At 33.1% G+C, this 15,686-nt stretch overlaps 1 protein-coding gene across 2 annotated transcripts in view; it reads left to right on the top strand.

Annotated features, from left to right (window-relative positions):
• The window catches only part of LOC117182263 (protein CBFA2T2), a 117,532-nt gene that overhangs the window by 31,702 nt on the left and 70,144 nt on the right, over positions 1-15,686 (top strand). For both annotated transcript variants that reach the window (XM_033375375.1, XM_033375374.1), the window contains exon 2: positions 419-798. In XM_033375375.1, coding sequence (XP_033231266.1) covers positions 435-798 — 364 coding nt within the window. In that variant the 5' untranslated portion in view covers positions 419-434. The remainder of the gene's footprint in view (positions 1-418; positions 799-15,686) is intronic.

Below are 15,686 nucleotides of genomic sequence, written 5' to 3'. Positions count from 1 at the left end.
ATATATTTATATTTACGAATTTGATATTTAAAATTTTGAGCTAATTAGTTTCTATTTTCAGACATTTACTTATCAAAATCGACGTGTCCAGATGACAACGTGCTACCTCGATTCTTGCATATTGAAAGGTTATATGTCGGAAGTAATAATTATAAGTTTTTATTTCGGCAAGCTTGAAGTTTCCACACAGAAAAAGCTGGTCTCATTTTGACTCGGATATTAACCCAAAATTGAGATGTAGCATTTTTTAGTCAGGAAAGGCTTAAATTGACGCTGCATTTGAACGCGTAAAAATGCAACGATAAAAAATAAAAATGAAAAATCCACATCACGATAAAAATTGCTAGTATTGAAGTTAACAATAAGCCCAGTTTTTTTATTAAAATGTTGAAATTTGTTATTTTTATATTTGTTTTAGGTAGTGTTCAGTGAGCATGAAAGTGGAAAGTGGAGTGGCAACGAGCACCGCCCTCCAGAAGTTCAAGGTGAAGGAAGAAAAGGAAGAATGCTGCAGTATTCAGAAAAAAGAGACATCTACGTCAACGTCAACAGCAACCAGAACCATCAACACTTTAACAATCACCACAGACACAAATACAGCCCTCTCAACCAACAACAACGCAACTGTGACCACTTTATGCAGTCTTTCACCCCTTGCGAGCGTAACTCCCTCAACAACTAATGTCGTACAACCCAACTCCTTAATTTGTCAACCAACCGTCCTTAAATCGAGTCTCAGCAATAAAAACAACACAGAACTACACCCCATCGATCTTGATCTCAAAACGAAATTGAAGGGTGAGTTTAGTTTTTAAAAAACTATTTAAAAAAAGCTATGAGTCATGACTAAAGGAATTAAATATTTTTTATTACATTTCACGAATTTATATATCATTATTTTACTATGGAGGAATTATAAAGTTATTACTATTAGGAAGTTCTACAACATTCTAGCAAGGATATTGCAAAACATTAAAGAATATTGTAGAAAAATCTAAAACATTCTAAAAATATCTAGTAGAGCGGTGTGAACAAGCTAAAACAAAATAAATTAAATTCAACTAAAATTAATGTAATTTAATTAAAATTAAATTAAATGGATAGAATTATTTAAGCCGAGAAAGAACAATTTATAATTTCACATCCGAAAACATTTACATTTGTTTTTAAATCCCTTAATATCATAAGATGAATATCTCACTGTCAGTAATCTCGATTATCTTACTAATGAAACTTTGTTATCATTTCAATACATTGCTTAAAATTTAAAAATATGTTACAAGTAATAAAAATTATAAACCCCATTTACTATCAGCATCTTATAGTTTTACATGAAATTTCAATTAATGCAAATTAGATAAAAGCAAGAAAATTGACATCGTAATTACTGGGACTTTTATCTGATGTTTTATTTATTTGAAAATTTATATTATTTAAAATTTTTAAAAAATTCCTATCAGTCCAAAAATTGTTGCAAATTTTTTTAATGTATAGTAATTACCAGTAAACAATAATAAATAATTATCAAACTAAACAAATTTGATTTAGAATTTAGAATATTCAAAATTTAGAAAATTCTTGAGCGTGCTGCAAAACATTTTTTTATTGAGTCAGATGTACACAATTTAAAAATTTTTGACATTGCAAAAATGAAATTTCTTTAGTTTTAACCAAAGAAAAATGTTTCCCGTTTGCTTTTTAGAATAAAAAAGCTTTCTTTGTGATTTGGAAATTTCGGATTTGTCTCGCGATTTCGGGGCTTTTCAAGCATCAGGAAAATGTATTTTTCGATGAAAGCAAAGTAATAGCATGTTTCTTTTGTTCAAGCTGAAAAAATGTTAGTTTCGACATATTCAACTTTTCCAATAGGAAAGGCCTAAAAATAAATTTTGACAGTCGCAGTATGCTAAAATCTCTTATTTTTAAATGCAATTTGTTAAGGATCAATTGATTAAAATTTCGCGAAGCTGGACAGTGTGGAAAAAATCTGCTTTTTCACCAAACTATAAATCGGATAATCAAGTCGCCACTAATACATTTCTATGCACTGTGATGGTCTAGAGCCTGATTATAAATACACTCAACTCCCGCTATAAGAATAGTTTCGAGCATGTCTTGCAGTGGCCTTGACCCTGAATCGGGTAAATCTAAACGTAAACAGGTAGGGCCGCATGAATTATTTATGTTTTATTTGGACGCATGACGCAACCTTATGTAACTAACTCGCTGAGAGTTTGGCCCTCGAGCTGTTTTGTCACGCCTGACTGAACAGCACGTCTCGTTTGGCCCCGTAGCTTCTTTCATGACGAAGATGCTGAGGCCATCAATTATAGGAATATCGTAAACCTGGGGTTCTTATATGAGGAGGTGAGTATACGCGATTATAAGTAACCAGAATTTATCAGCCCCTATTAGATCGAAATATTTATAAAAAAAATTGTAATGGCTTTTCAAGACATTTTCCAATCAATTCGAAATCATTCTTAAAAACACTAGAATATTCTAGGTATTCAAAAAAATTCAAAAATTTGTTAATATCATTGGAGAATATGCTAATCCGGATCGTTATAAAACATTTCAGATTATTCTAAAAAAGGTAAAAACATTCCAGGATTGACAGAGAATTTTAGGAATAGAAGAACAGTAAATTCTTTGCTCTTAAATCAGTGAATATAATGGTATTTTAAAATTGGAGTATATTTTAATTATTACAAAAAAAACTCCAGAAAATTATTAATGCACAATGGCTACAAATCGATACATTTTTTTTAAATCTCCTTTTAAAATAAGCGAATAGCTGCTACAATTTTCTGTTCCCTGGAGGACATTCCTAGTATATTATAGTTTACAGAATTATATGGTGGTACCCGTATAGCTGGTGAACGGGTGTGCTCTGCTAAAATCGTGCATTTAGTCCCGAATCGGTTATCTGGACGAGGAGAACCCGCAGCTACTTTGGTTCAAACAAAACCCCTCGCATTCGGACTCGTTGGCCCAGTCTAGCTCCCTTTTTTCACACTTCCGGTGGGACACTTTCCGCCTTTCTTTCTCTCCCGCATCCACATGTGTAGCATCCCTTTAAATTTCTAGATGTTCCTGGAAAACGTAGGTTTCATTTAATTTAAATTATTTCTGCAACTTCATTAACACTTTTAATTTTTCCATTTCCAAGTTATCAATTGCAAAATGAAAAATTTTAAACAGCAATGAGAATGAAAATTGAAAACAAGATGGTTTTCGGATGTCTTAAAAGGATCAAAGTTTTTTTTTGCTGCCTTTTTCCATTCTAATTTTCAGAAATATTGTGAAATTCATTCCTATTACGAAAGTGAACAATTTTGCCTTATAACAACAGAATATTGCGAGAGTCGGAGCACTCTTAATTTTTAAACATTAAATTGGATTACCTCGTCTCAAAATCGAAGTCTTTAACTTTTGTTCTGTATCCTCTGTTTGGGAAGCTGTATCTGTATAGTTGTGGGTAAGGATAATCATGTGATTTTCCATTAGCTTTGAAGTGGGTTCTTTGCATGTGTGTATGTGTTTGGCGGGAATTGCAATCGCAGGATGTAGGGGGTGGCGAGAAAATCTCTTGCAAGCAGGGAGGCAGTCAGTATAGATGAGTAGAGTAAAGCCGAGAGCAGACTGGTTGCTGGTTAGGTGGGTTCGTGTGTTGCCTGACTGCCTGGTTCAGATGCGATAAGGCACGTCCAACACTTCCAGTGGTGTTCTGTTCCTGGCTGATATGATATCCGAAATTCTCGAGCCGGCGGCGCGGCGTGGTCTAGGTATTTCGCGCTAGTCTGGGAGTTGTGACATACTTAGGACGAAAATCATTCCCACGTTATCCGCCCTCGGCAGGAACAAGGAAACCACCAGGGCTTCCCGTAACCGTAGAAAATCCGTTCCCTGAGGCCACAATCAGCCTTTGAAAAAGTAGACAACTCGCTCATTCAAATTTCATAAGGATGGAGACGATTACCTTATACATTCTGTTTAATCTTTATTCTTACAATTTCATTTTCAAATCATTTGTAAACTTTTTTGATTTCTCGATTCTGTGACCACCCTGTAGATAAAATCAGGTGAGGAGGGAGTGGATATGAATCAGTTCGTTGTCCGATAGCCAGGGGTTGAGAGAAAAGGGATCAAGAGAGAGAGAGAGGAAAAGAGATATATAGATTATAGAGGGATGGTGGGTGGAGAGGACTGGACCGGATAGGAATTGCGATCAAAGCCATCTGTTGCATTGTCCCGGCAATTAGGAGGCGACAGCTGAGTTCCAACGTACTTACTTCCTTGCAGTAGTTCTCAAATCGATGGACCAAGTGTGTCTCATGGATCCTCGATTCCCAACATTGTTGCCGTCTGAAGAGATTGGATTTAATGATGGAGAACGAGTAAATGTCGTGGTAAGGGATAAACCAAGTAAACTCGTAAAATATCACGTGCTTATGATGAAATGCAACTATGCGAGCGATTATCAAAAGTTGAGCACAGCTTCAGGTAGTAACAGCTGGTCGAAGGGAAAGCGGCATCAGCAGCAATAGCAAGTGGTACCATTACCGTGTCACCTCGCCTAATACCTTCAAAATTTGTAGATGAGTTTGGGAAGGTGGGGATGACCTCGTTTTTTAATTTAATGCTTTTTCAGTATCTGGTTGAAAAGTTTAGGACAGATCATCAATATTTAATCGAAATATTACAATATTTTACATATAGAAGAATATTTTCGAAGATTAATGAGAGGATTGAAAGGGTACCCGCAGTAGGTGGGTACCAGGATAGATCAAAACTTGTTTCGTGAGAGGAAAAGATTAGAAAATAAACTAGAAAAAGTAATATTGAAATTCAGAGACAATATGTTAATTTTAATTAAAAATTATTTAAACATTAGAAAACCTTTATAATTCTTATTTAGTGTGAGTAATTTAATAATTTATCTGATAAAAATAATTATTCAATGTTGGATGGACTGCTCCTTCTGAATTTGAATGTTATATTAATGAAGTGTTGAATTTTCAGATAGAAGGGTAGAAAGCTCTGATGTAATAACCCAAAAGTCTTTCAGGTAGTTTAGTCTGGTGGAGTTCAGGTACAGGTAATTACCCACTGGCGAATAGCGTCAGGTGGTAGTGGCAGCACCCTACTCTCGCACTTGTGCGATACCTATAGCTTCACTTATGCTGATGCTTACATGTGAAGTTCAAAACTTGTCCATAATCTATTTTCAATTTATCAGAAGTTCTCCAGGAACTAATCTCATTTAAATTACAACATTTAACTTAAATATTAAAGAGACTTTTCATAAAATGTAATAGATTTGAAATTGAAATAATATCCTAAATTTTGCAATTCTGCTTTTTTCATTAAAAAACATGTTTCATAAAGTTGCATACAATGATTGGCTGATAAAACTGAATGGGTTTAAAATTTCGGAATGGAGAATGTGAGAAACATTGCAGACCGGACCTGAAGGTTTGTATAGTAGAGCGTCGGTTCTTGCAATACACGGTTATCGGCAGTTCCGTTTCGTCGTTTCGTTTGTTTCCCTACGCACCAGTCCAAAGGCATTTCGCGAGATAACAGAGACTAGAATGGGAGCAAGACAAGGTAGATGACACGACCCGTAATTGCATGTTATCCGCTGCATACCGTGCGAGGACAGGCTTTTGTGTGTTCTCTCTCCCACATGCATAGATATCTAAGCCTCATATGAGGCATCGTCCTCGGCTCTTAACGTGAATAAATGAAGTCATGTAAAATTTTTTTTAGCATGTAGAACTGATCTCAAATACATATTAAATTACAAATAAGGTAATGGGAAATTCTACAGAACTTTTAGATTTGAAACTTGAAAAAAAATTATTTGTAACAGCACATTTTTCATATTTGGTACACACATTCACATAAAAAAACTGTATGTGTGATCAATTTTTACTTGACGGCGTGGATAGTACGCTTTAAACCTCAGCTTTATTGCTCGAAATTATATATCTTGCAGTGTACTTTTTTCCGTACAGAATCATAATCCATAAATACTAGAATTACATATTTTCTAGATAATCAGGGCTTAGTCCTCTTTTCAATTAAATCTTTATTCGGAGTAGAACATTGGCTAATTCCAATAGTTTTTGTATAAGGTGTTTTTTTAATTCTAACCCCAGCATTTGAAAAAAATGTCTCACATAAAAGCTATTGAAATTAAACACCCCCCCCCCCCCCCGAATAAAAATTTGATTCAATGCAGGAATAGGCCCTAATGATTTAAAAAATACCTAATTCTAATATTTATGGAGTAAAATGAGAATTCAATTTTTAACTTGGCTCCTGTTTCTAAAACATTTACAATTGGCATTTTCTTTTTCATCAATAACATTTAAAAACATTTTGTCAAAAAGCACCTACGAGCTATATTCCATTTTTCTTAAAGAAATCTGGAGTTTGTTAATATTGTCAATGTAGCTCATAGTGCTTTTATGTCAGGAATGATTTAATTATAAAAATAAGTATTAAATTTGCAATAGGTCGCACCTAGATCTACTAGACTTTACTAGATTCACTAGAACGCACCACTACCGCTGTTGTAGATAGCGGCTAGTCGATTGGAGCGTTACATTTGCGCACTGCCCCAGCATAGTTTTTCGAGATAGCGCCAATATAGACTCGTGGCGGTCTAGGCTGGAACAGTATAGCGCCATGAATTATTTTCACACGGGTAACACATTTTACAAAACATATGGAAAAATTTTTCTTGGCATACCTGCCACTAAAAACGTTCATTTGATAGTTAAAATATTGATATATACGAGACGAGAACGTGAGAAAAGGCGCGAAATTGCAAAGCTAAAACTTCTGTAGAATTTCCCTAATCAGTTTTTTGTGTAGATTGCGTAATAAACTCTAAACAAAAACTAGTTTGTCAATAACTCTATTTTTAGAACACGTTACAAATCACTTTTCGACCAAATTTATCGACAATTTTATATTCAATTCAATAGGATTTGAAAAATAACACATAATATTAAAATACACTTATGTTGAGGAAATATTGTTTGCCTATAGTTATTACAAAAATAAAGTCTCGTTCAATGCAATTGGTATTATTTATTGGCCCGCGACGTGTAGGAAATTGGCATATATATATAATTAATTTAATAATAAATTTACTCAAAAAATTCATTCGGAAAAAATTACGTGTGATAGGGGGAAAGGGGGTTTCAAAACTTACGACGTCTTAAAAAGAGGGGTATGTATTTGAAAATTTAAAAAAAAAGTTGACTTAATTTATGCACGATCCCTTAAATCCCTATGGGTAGATATCGCAACTACGTGTAGGGAGGCTAGTGAAACAGATCTAGAAAAAATATATATAATGTCAAAAGAGGTTGGGGGTACGTTACTAGCAGATGCAATGGAACCCTGAGCAGACGTCGGTTGGTATTTCTTCTTCTTCTAATAATTGAGGTTAATACTTGTCAGTATACTGGTCCAAAAAACTTTTTTATTACCTAACGTTCAAACCATGTTCAACCATGTAGATAGCCATGTTATCTGCCGTGATATTTAAGAAAGCAGTATCGACAGAAAATTTTCCGTAACTGCAAGAATTGTAACACGGAGGCTCGAATACGGTACCCAAATTTATGCAAGAAAGCAGTATCTTTCAGACGCTGCGTTTTTGCCTAACACCGACCGGGTCTCAGAGGACGTGATGTTACGCAAGAAAGCAGTCCAAAAATACTGCTTTCTTGAAATTATGGGACCTCAGAAAACGCAGTATCTACAAATAAAATTATTACAAATTTCAAAATGAACAGACATAATTATAAAAATTGTGAAAATAAAGAAAGCTTAATTAAAAAAATATTTCCTTTTTTTGAATCAATATTTTCTAAAATTAATTAATAAGACGAGCCAGCCGCAAATTAAAATTTTTTGCAGATACTGCACTAGTGTGGAGTTACATATGGCCCAACATTGGCCCATAGTCGGCAAAAATATTGCCGAAGTTCGGCTGCCATTATCGCGCCAATGACGGAATGATAACTATGGCCTGAAATTGTCAGCCAAGGTTTGGCTGCCATTGTCGGCCCAGCACTGGGTACCAGTATTGGACCAAACCTGGCTGCCATCGTCGCGCCATCGCCGGATTGATAACTATGGCCTTGACTTGGCAGCCCAACACTGGGTACCAATATTGCTATAGCCTAAGGTCTAAGGATATGATAAAGAAGGTATTTAAAAAATAAATATTAATTGATTGCGAGTAATTCGAATATAAATATTAATGGACCTGTTTAGATTGAATACATATATTACATTTTGAACATTATATTACAAATAAAACTTCTAACGCTACGGGATATCGAACCTACATCTATATACCTAAATATATCGCCTAGCAGTCGGGAGTGCTAACCACTGCGCTAAACCGACAAGTTGAAACTCTGAAAAAGCCATCCTCATAAGCTGCAGTTCAGAAAAGTTAAAGAACCAAATTTTTGAGCTCTCTTTTTCTAATTATTTATTATTATGCGACGTTGTGTAAATGTAAAATACACGAACTGTTAACAGGAATATCAATACAATATTTTTTAAATAAATAATTTTTGTCGATTACAATTTTTCTTCGCATAATATTTTGTTTTTCTCCGTTGTAGCCTACTTTACAACTTTTTGCAATGACCGGAAATGTAATTTTTCATAAACATTAAAAATTTTTAATCACAGAACTTAAAAAATTTCATCGTGAACTTTGACAATTTTTCAATAAAATTTTTTATCTTTTGTGTAAGATTTGTTTATTAGGTGCTAAAAGTGAGACTTGGCGAAACAAACTGCTGATTCTGGGCTAAGCATCGGTGGAGGATCGGCAAATATAAATAGCCAATATAGGCTGGCAGTACTGGCTCAGCGTTGGGCCGATTCAAATAAAACATGGTTTGTCGTGGTAAAAGTGACACTTGGCCCAGTAATGTGCCGTCACTGGGCCAGACTTTGGCTGAACCTCTTGAAACATGGTTCACCGCATTAAAAGAGAGACTTGGCGCAATAAAGTGCCAATATTGGGCCAAGCAACGGTGGAGGATCGGCAAATAGAAATAGCCAATATAGGCTGCCAGCACCGGCTTAATACTGGGCCCATTAAAATGCCGATATTCGCACAATACCTTTAGCTTCGCTTATAATAATATATGTACTAAGATATTAGATTTTAGAAATATTTGAATTATTATTGTATCTTTTGTGTGCTTAATCAAGATTTAAACTACATCCAAATATAGTTCAAGATATTTTAAAAGATTAAAAAAATGTTAATATATATTTTCAGAAATTTAATAGATTTTAAAGGATTTCCACAAATTCCGAAGGTTTCAAAAGATTTAACAGATTTTAAAGAATTAAAGAACATTATTCGTATTTTAGAATTAGCTTAAAATCTTAAAACTCATTTATATTCTACCGAAATTCCTTTAAAATTCTTAAAAATTAATTAAAATGCTTTAAATTCTTTAAAATATCTTGAACTCTTTTAAATAATTCGAAAACTTTAGAATGCGACTATGAACTTAAAAAAAATTTAAATCAAATAACTGCCTTCAAATCCCTTGAAACTCCTGAAAATCTCTTTAAATACATGAAAATATTTTTAAATTACGTGAGGATCCTTAAAATCTTTTGAATTTTTGAAAAATTATAAAAAATTTTAAACGATATTAAATAGATTGAAATGCCAGAAAATCCCTCAAAATGAATAAATATATTTTGAACTCATCAAAAGTATTTTAAAATCATTAAAATCTCTTGAAAATTATTGTACTTTTTGGAATTCTTCTAAAATCTTTTCAAATTATTTAAAATTACTTGAAATCTTTTGAAATTCATTTATAAACTTCAATGTTTTTTAATTCAAAAGAATTTTTAAATCCCGTTAAATTACTTTGAAATTCATTCAAATCCTTTTAAGCACTTGAACATATTTTGTAATTACACAATAATACATCAACTTTTTTGGAATTTCTTGATATTTTATAGAATCATTTTAAATAATTTAGAATTTTTAAAAACGCGTGGAGCGCAAAGGGAAATTGATTAGAAAGAATATCCAGAATGCCAAGGATATTGGAAAAATACGTGTATGGGAATATTTAGTAAATGTATCAGAAATATTGGAGTGATCGACCCCTCGGCATATAGAAATAAATTCCTTTAAGAATATGACATTTTGAAGAAACAATTTATTATTTTAAGTAAATGTTACATCCAAATCTTTGGTATATATTTATAACCCTTACAAGTTGATTTTGTAAAAGTTTAAATAGCAATTGAAAAATTATTAGTTTTCATGTAATTTGAATTAGATACAAATAATTGAATTTTTAAAGGAGATTTTTTTTATTTTTAATATTTCCCATTTAAAATTATTATTTAGTTTGAAAGTTTGTTTAGTATAATTAAATTCATTCTTTGCTTTTATAACAATTCGCCTAATTAGCTTGAAGGTCAAATTATAATTTTGTTCTGTAACAACAGAACAAAATAATTTTTAAGGTTTTGAGCTTGTCCGATTTTCTAAATGTTTAATGTGAAATCATTCAATTTCGTGATTCTTCAATTCAAAAGAAAATTGCGTGAAAGGAAAATCTATTCCTTCAGAATCTGTGATAACTAACTTGGAGTTATTTTTTGTGGTTCAGAAAAAACTCATTACAAAAGCTTTGTATCTTTCTTATCTTTTTCGTTTGACGTTTCTTCTCGTGTGTTTGATACCTTTTTTGGGGGCGGGGGGGTTGGATCTGGGTTCTTTATAACTATCTTTAAAATCTTAGCGCTCTTTTACATTTTTCCTTTTGCTTATAGACATCAGATTAGGGCAAACTTCTTTCCTCTTCAACCCATTTCGATATTATCACTGTAATATTTATTACTTAAAACCAAATTAAATGTTGCTTTCACGAACTATGATGATGGAATTTTAGATAAAACAACAAAGTATCTGTCACGAGGGCACATGCGTCGAGGCAACGACGCCACATATTTTGTGCGTTAAAATTTAAGAGCGTTAAGAGGAAATTTAAAAATTCTACGGAGAATAATGAGATCTAAAGCAGACATAAGTAAAACTCAAGAATATAGAGACAAGACCTTCAATTTAGGGGCTGAAGCTTATACAGAAGCAAAATAGAATGAAAATATCTTTAGGTGTGGCTACGTAGGAGCTAGTAGAATAAACAGCCGCAATGTAGGGACAATACTTCCACTTGAAGCGTCAAAGTAGGGCCTATATTTCGACTCGGGTAAAATTAGAAGTACTTCAAACTGTAGGTTTTCCCATTGGAAGCATGGTAATCTTAACTTATTTGATATTAATATCAAGTAACATTTCCCGTGAGTGGTACATTTTGCCTATTAAAACTAAGAATTAAAGAAGTTTTCGCTCAAAACACAAATTCACTATTATTTCTGGTTAAATTAACGCGAATTACCACCACCGATTCAGGCAATATCCGTTGAATTATTTTTCTTTTTTTTTAATCGGAATAATCGACACGAAATTTACCGGCCGAGTTCCTCATATTTCAGACAACTCAAACAATAAATGTATTTCCGATTCAAAATATTAGAAAACAATTCAACGAGATTTTTCCGAATTGGTAGAGCTTGTTTGTTCGCATTATTGAATTCTTCTATTCAAATAATTTTCATCCAATCAATTCATTTCTCCAGGGTAGAAACTCCAAAGTTTATGAAACTTCCGCATTTTGAGGCTGACAAATCTAGAATACATATTTAAATAAAAAATTTGTTTTAAAGTAAAAATCAATCAAAATTACAAAGAAAATTAAATCTATTTATAACAAAACTAAATTTGTTCACTTAATCACTTACAAAACATAACTACACATCAGGGCAAACAATAATATCCTCAGAAAATAAGTTATTCAGAGAGCTAGAATCCATTCTCTTCATTCTCTTTCATCGTTTCCATTTCTTTAAGATAAATTTCATAGTATGATTTCACAAACGGATTCTCGATCGAACTTCAATTTTCTCATTGCAAAGATTTCCCAGTAGCTATAAGTCTCGTTATTATTTGCATAAGCGACCTAACAATTGATATGTAAGGTACAGGATTGAAAGGGTTGTCTTTGAAAGCACCGGCGTCATATACTGATTCGCTTAAATTAAACAATGCAGATGCAACCTCATCGAATTCAAGAGCAACTTTATATTCATACATACGAAACACTTCTAAAATACCTATCAATTTCTCAACAACTTAAACAAATGGCGTATTTTCTTCTTTATCTGCTACATTAACATCTGTTCCATGGGCCAACAGAAGTTCTACTTGACGGAGGAGGTATACTCATATACACATACCTTTTAACTAGGAAGTAAAGAATACTTTAGCCTCTCTCTTTTGATCGGAGACTAACATCAGCACGACAATTCAGAAAGATTTCAAATAATTTCTCACTCATGCCCAAATCTCTGAGCACCACATGATGAAATGGTAACAAGTCGTCCGAGTTTTCTTCGTTTCCATTCGCGTTGTGGTGTAAAAGAAATTCGATAATTTCTTCTCTATTTCCGGACCAATTCGTAAAGTTAAATAAAGATTCACCCTTCAGGGTTCTAGTTTTTAATTAGGCGCTTTTTCTCAACAATAATTTGACAATGTTCTTTTTTATGCATTCTACAGCATGCAAAATTGAATTAAATCCGTAGGTTCGATAAGAATGAATTCGTGCACTATATTTAATAAGTACTCGTTTGACCAACCTGAAATGCACGATGAAGAGGTAATATCGTGTTGGGTTTGTTACTGCACAAATACTCCTTTCTTTAACAGTAACTCAACCATTTTCGTGTTCCTTGATTCAATAGCCAATTGCAAGGGTTTGAACCCCCTTTTCGAATTCATAAAAGCATCATGAAGTAAATCCTAGGAATTTCAGTTGTTTGAAAAATTCACGGGAGTTCCGTGGTCTAGAAGTAAATCAACAATCCTAGAATCTTCGTTTGCGATTGCAACCAAAAGAGGTGGCTCACCGGATATTGGATTTAAAACAACTCCTCCTTTCAAGAAGCGCCTTGTCGTTTGTTTTGGCAGCAATATCAGGAAGTCTTATTCCTTCTGCAGTTGGGGAGCCAGAAACTAGAAGATCTTTAACTGATCTTCGTATGTAGATCTTTGTATGTTTAAAAACCCTTATTTATCAAGAATTCTGCTATAACTAAATGCTTGTTGATTAAATCATTACAAATTAAATCAAAGCCTAAACACCAGGATTTTGAGTGATCCGCTGGCAAAATTTGAATAATCTGTTTCACTGTAGCGAAGCTTCCTTTGCACACCTCAGAAAATAAATCCTTTGTTGCTTTGTTGATTAACTCCATTTCAGCATCGTGCGTGGTACTTTATTTGGAATAATTAGTAGTTCGATTTGGTCATGTAAGCTAAAATACCTCAATTTTTTTCGAATGAAAAATACATTTAAGTTTTTTAATTTACTCACTTGTCCGTTTCATCAATAATTCTTAGGATCAAGTTATTTTGGTTTGGATTGCGATAAATGAATATAAAGAAGTGGTCTTGCAATGCTCTCTGAAAAACGTAGTACATTTTTTAAACTCAAAAATAAGAGAAATTTAGGAAATACAATTGATAAATTCATTTAATTAAATTCTCATAGAAAATAAAAATGTTATTCAAAAAAATGATGTTGTGATACCACCTTTCAGTAAATAGCAATCAATTTCATAGTCTCTAACGGCATCAGTTTGTAAAAATGAGGAAACATTTTCGTATTTAATTAAGAAAGCGTCAATATTCAATCAATTCTTTCTATAGTAAAAGTATTACAAAATTATTTATACAACTGTATTAAACATTTTTATTGGACGCAGCGAAGAATAGGATCTTGATACCTCTGTCCATCAACAGATTTAAATCGTTTTTACTCCGAAGGTTTGAAACAAGACAAGAGTTTTTTTTCATTTTAAACTTCTGGTATACAATTTAGAATAATTTTCAAATCTAACTGAATATTTTGTTTATTAAATAGTATAAAAAAAAAGTATGAACGAATAGATCGAAAAATGTCTTTTTACTCTGCAGAGTACTTGTCTTAAGAAGCTGTTTGCATTTTTTCGAAATTGTTCATTCCTATAGGTGATGATACATCTACCTCCAAATATTTCAACTTCAGCACAAATTTAATTGTCTATAACATTACAAATTTAACACGGTTAACTGAACAAAAAAGTGTCGCCTTGGTTCAACCCTTCCGAAAAATATTTTAAAGAATATTTTGTTCAGAAACAATGTATTTGTTTTAAAAAAACTTATTTTAAACTATGAACGACTAACTTTTTGAGAAAGTGTCCTAGATATCCACAGCTAGGGGGCATTTATTTATATTTTAAGCCAAACTTACCTTGTACACCTTCCAGTATATAGATGTATGTTAGTGACGACTCGATTTTAATTCGCATGCATGAATTATTGCTTTGTTTTCTATATAATAACACTGTTCTGTATTTGTTACATAACAGTTCTAGAACTTATATGGATTTTTACAGAATTATTATCAAACATACGCAATAAAGTTCTAGATTGTTTACATAATTTTCACAGAAGGAGCGTAACAGATATCTAGAATTAATGTTGTAGAGTTGTTAGAGAATGAATAAAATAACGAGTTCTAACATTTTCCCATAAAGTTTGCTGAATGTGAGTCTCACAGCGTTCTAGATCTGTGACAGTATTGTTACAGAGTTTGAGAGTGACATAGGCACAATCATTCCATATTCCAAGTCTCTCACGCTTGAATATTCCAAGTGGCGAAGCCTCTTCACCTCCTACCACTGTCCGTGTACGGTCTCTTCTGCGTTAGTGATTGGCCAATTAAAAAGAGGCCTGGAGAGCGCAAGTGCAAGCGAAATACAAGGACGCACACATGCTTACAGCGCCTACATCGATACGAGGCAGGGCTGGCCAATGAACAAAGCTGCACAAAACAACCCCACGACTCGCGGTAGAGGTGGGAGCCTCTGCAGACTTGGAATATGGGAATTTTTACGTTTCTGGGCTCTTGTAATAAATGAAAGTTCACTGTAAACGCTGATTACTAACGGGATCTACAACATGTGCTTTTATTTTCGAGAACAGTTGAAAATCTGTTATGTAACCGTATTTGGTGGGTGCTGAGTTGAAATTAACACTCTTTTGATTCAGATTTATGATCTAGTTTACTTATGACATTTTTGTCTTGTAACTTTGTGGGTTAATGTAACCTAAAAACTTGGCAATCTAAAACATTTTTTATCTGTTTCACTTTCTTATTGATTCTTTGATGTATTATGACATAACAAAAAATTATCTACGAAGATCATTTTATTTGATGAATAGTTGGTGTTTATACGAAAGGTTCATTTTTATCTTTTGTATGAAATGCACACGCGATCAAATATAGAAATTTGGAAGAATCTATCAGTATCTAGTCGACTAGTAGCTACTGCCTGGCGCTCAAGCGTTACGTCCAATCATTAACGCAAACATTTTAATGTTTATTTGATTTTTTCATTTCAAAATTACTTACCTACCTTTTTGTATCATAAAATTTGGAGAGCACTGGTACCCGAAATGAATGTAATTAAATTCAGTAGTTTGTTGA

This window comes from Belonocnema kinseyi, chromosome 10 (genome assembly GCF_010883055.1).
Source record: "Belonocnema kinseyi isolate 2016_QV_RU_SX_M_011 chromosome 10, B_treatae_v1, whole genome shotgun sequence".
NCBI classification, from domain to species: domain Eukaryota; kingdom Metazoa; phylum Arthropoda; class Insecta; order Hymenoptera; family Cynipidae; genus Belonocnema; species Belonocnema kinseyi.
This window is presented reverse-complemented; position numbering and strand designations above follow the sequence as displayed.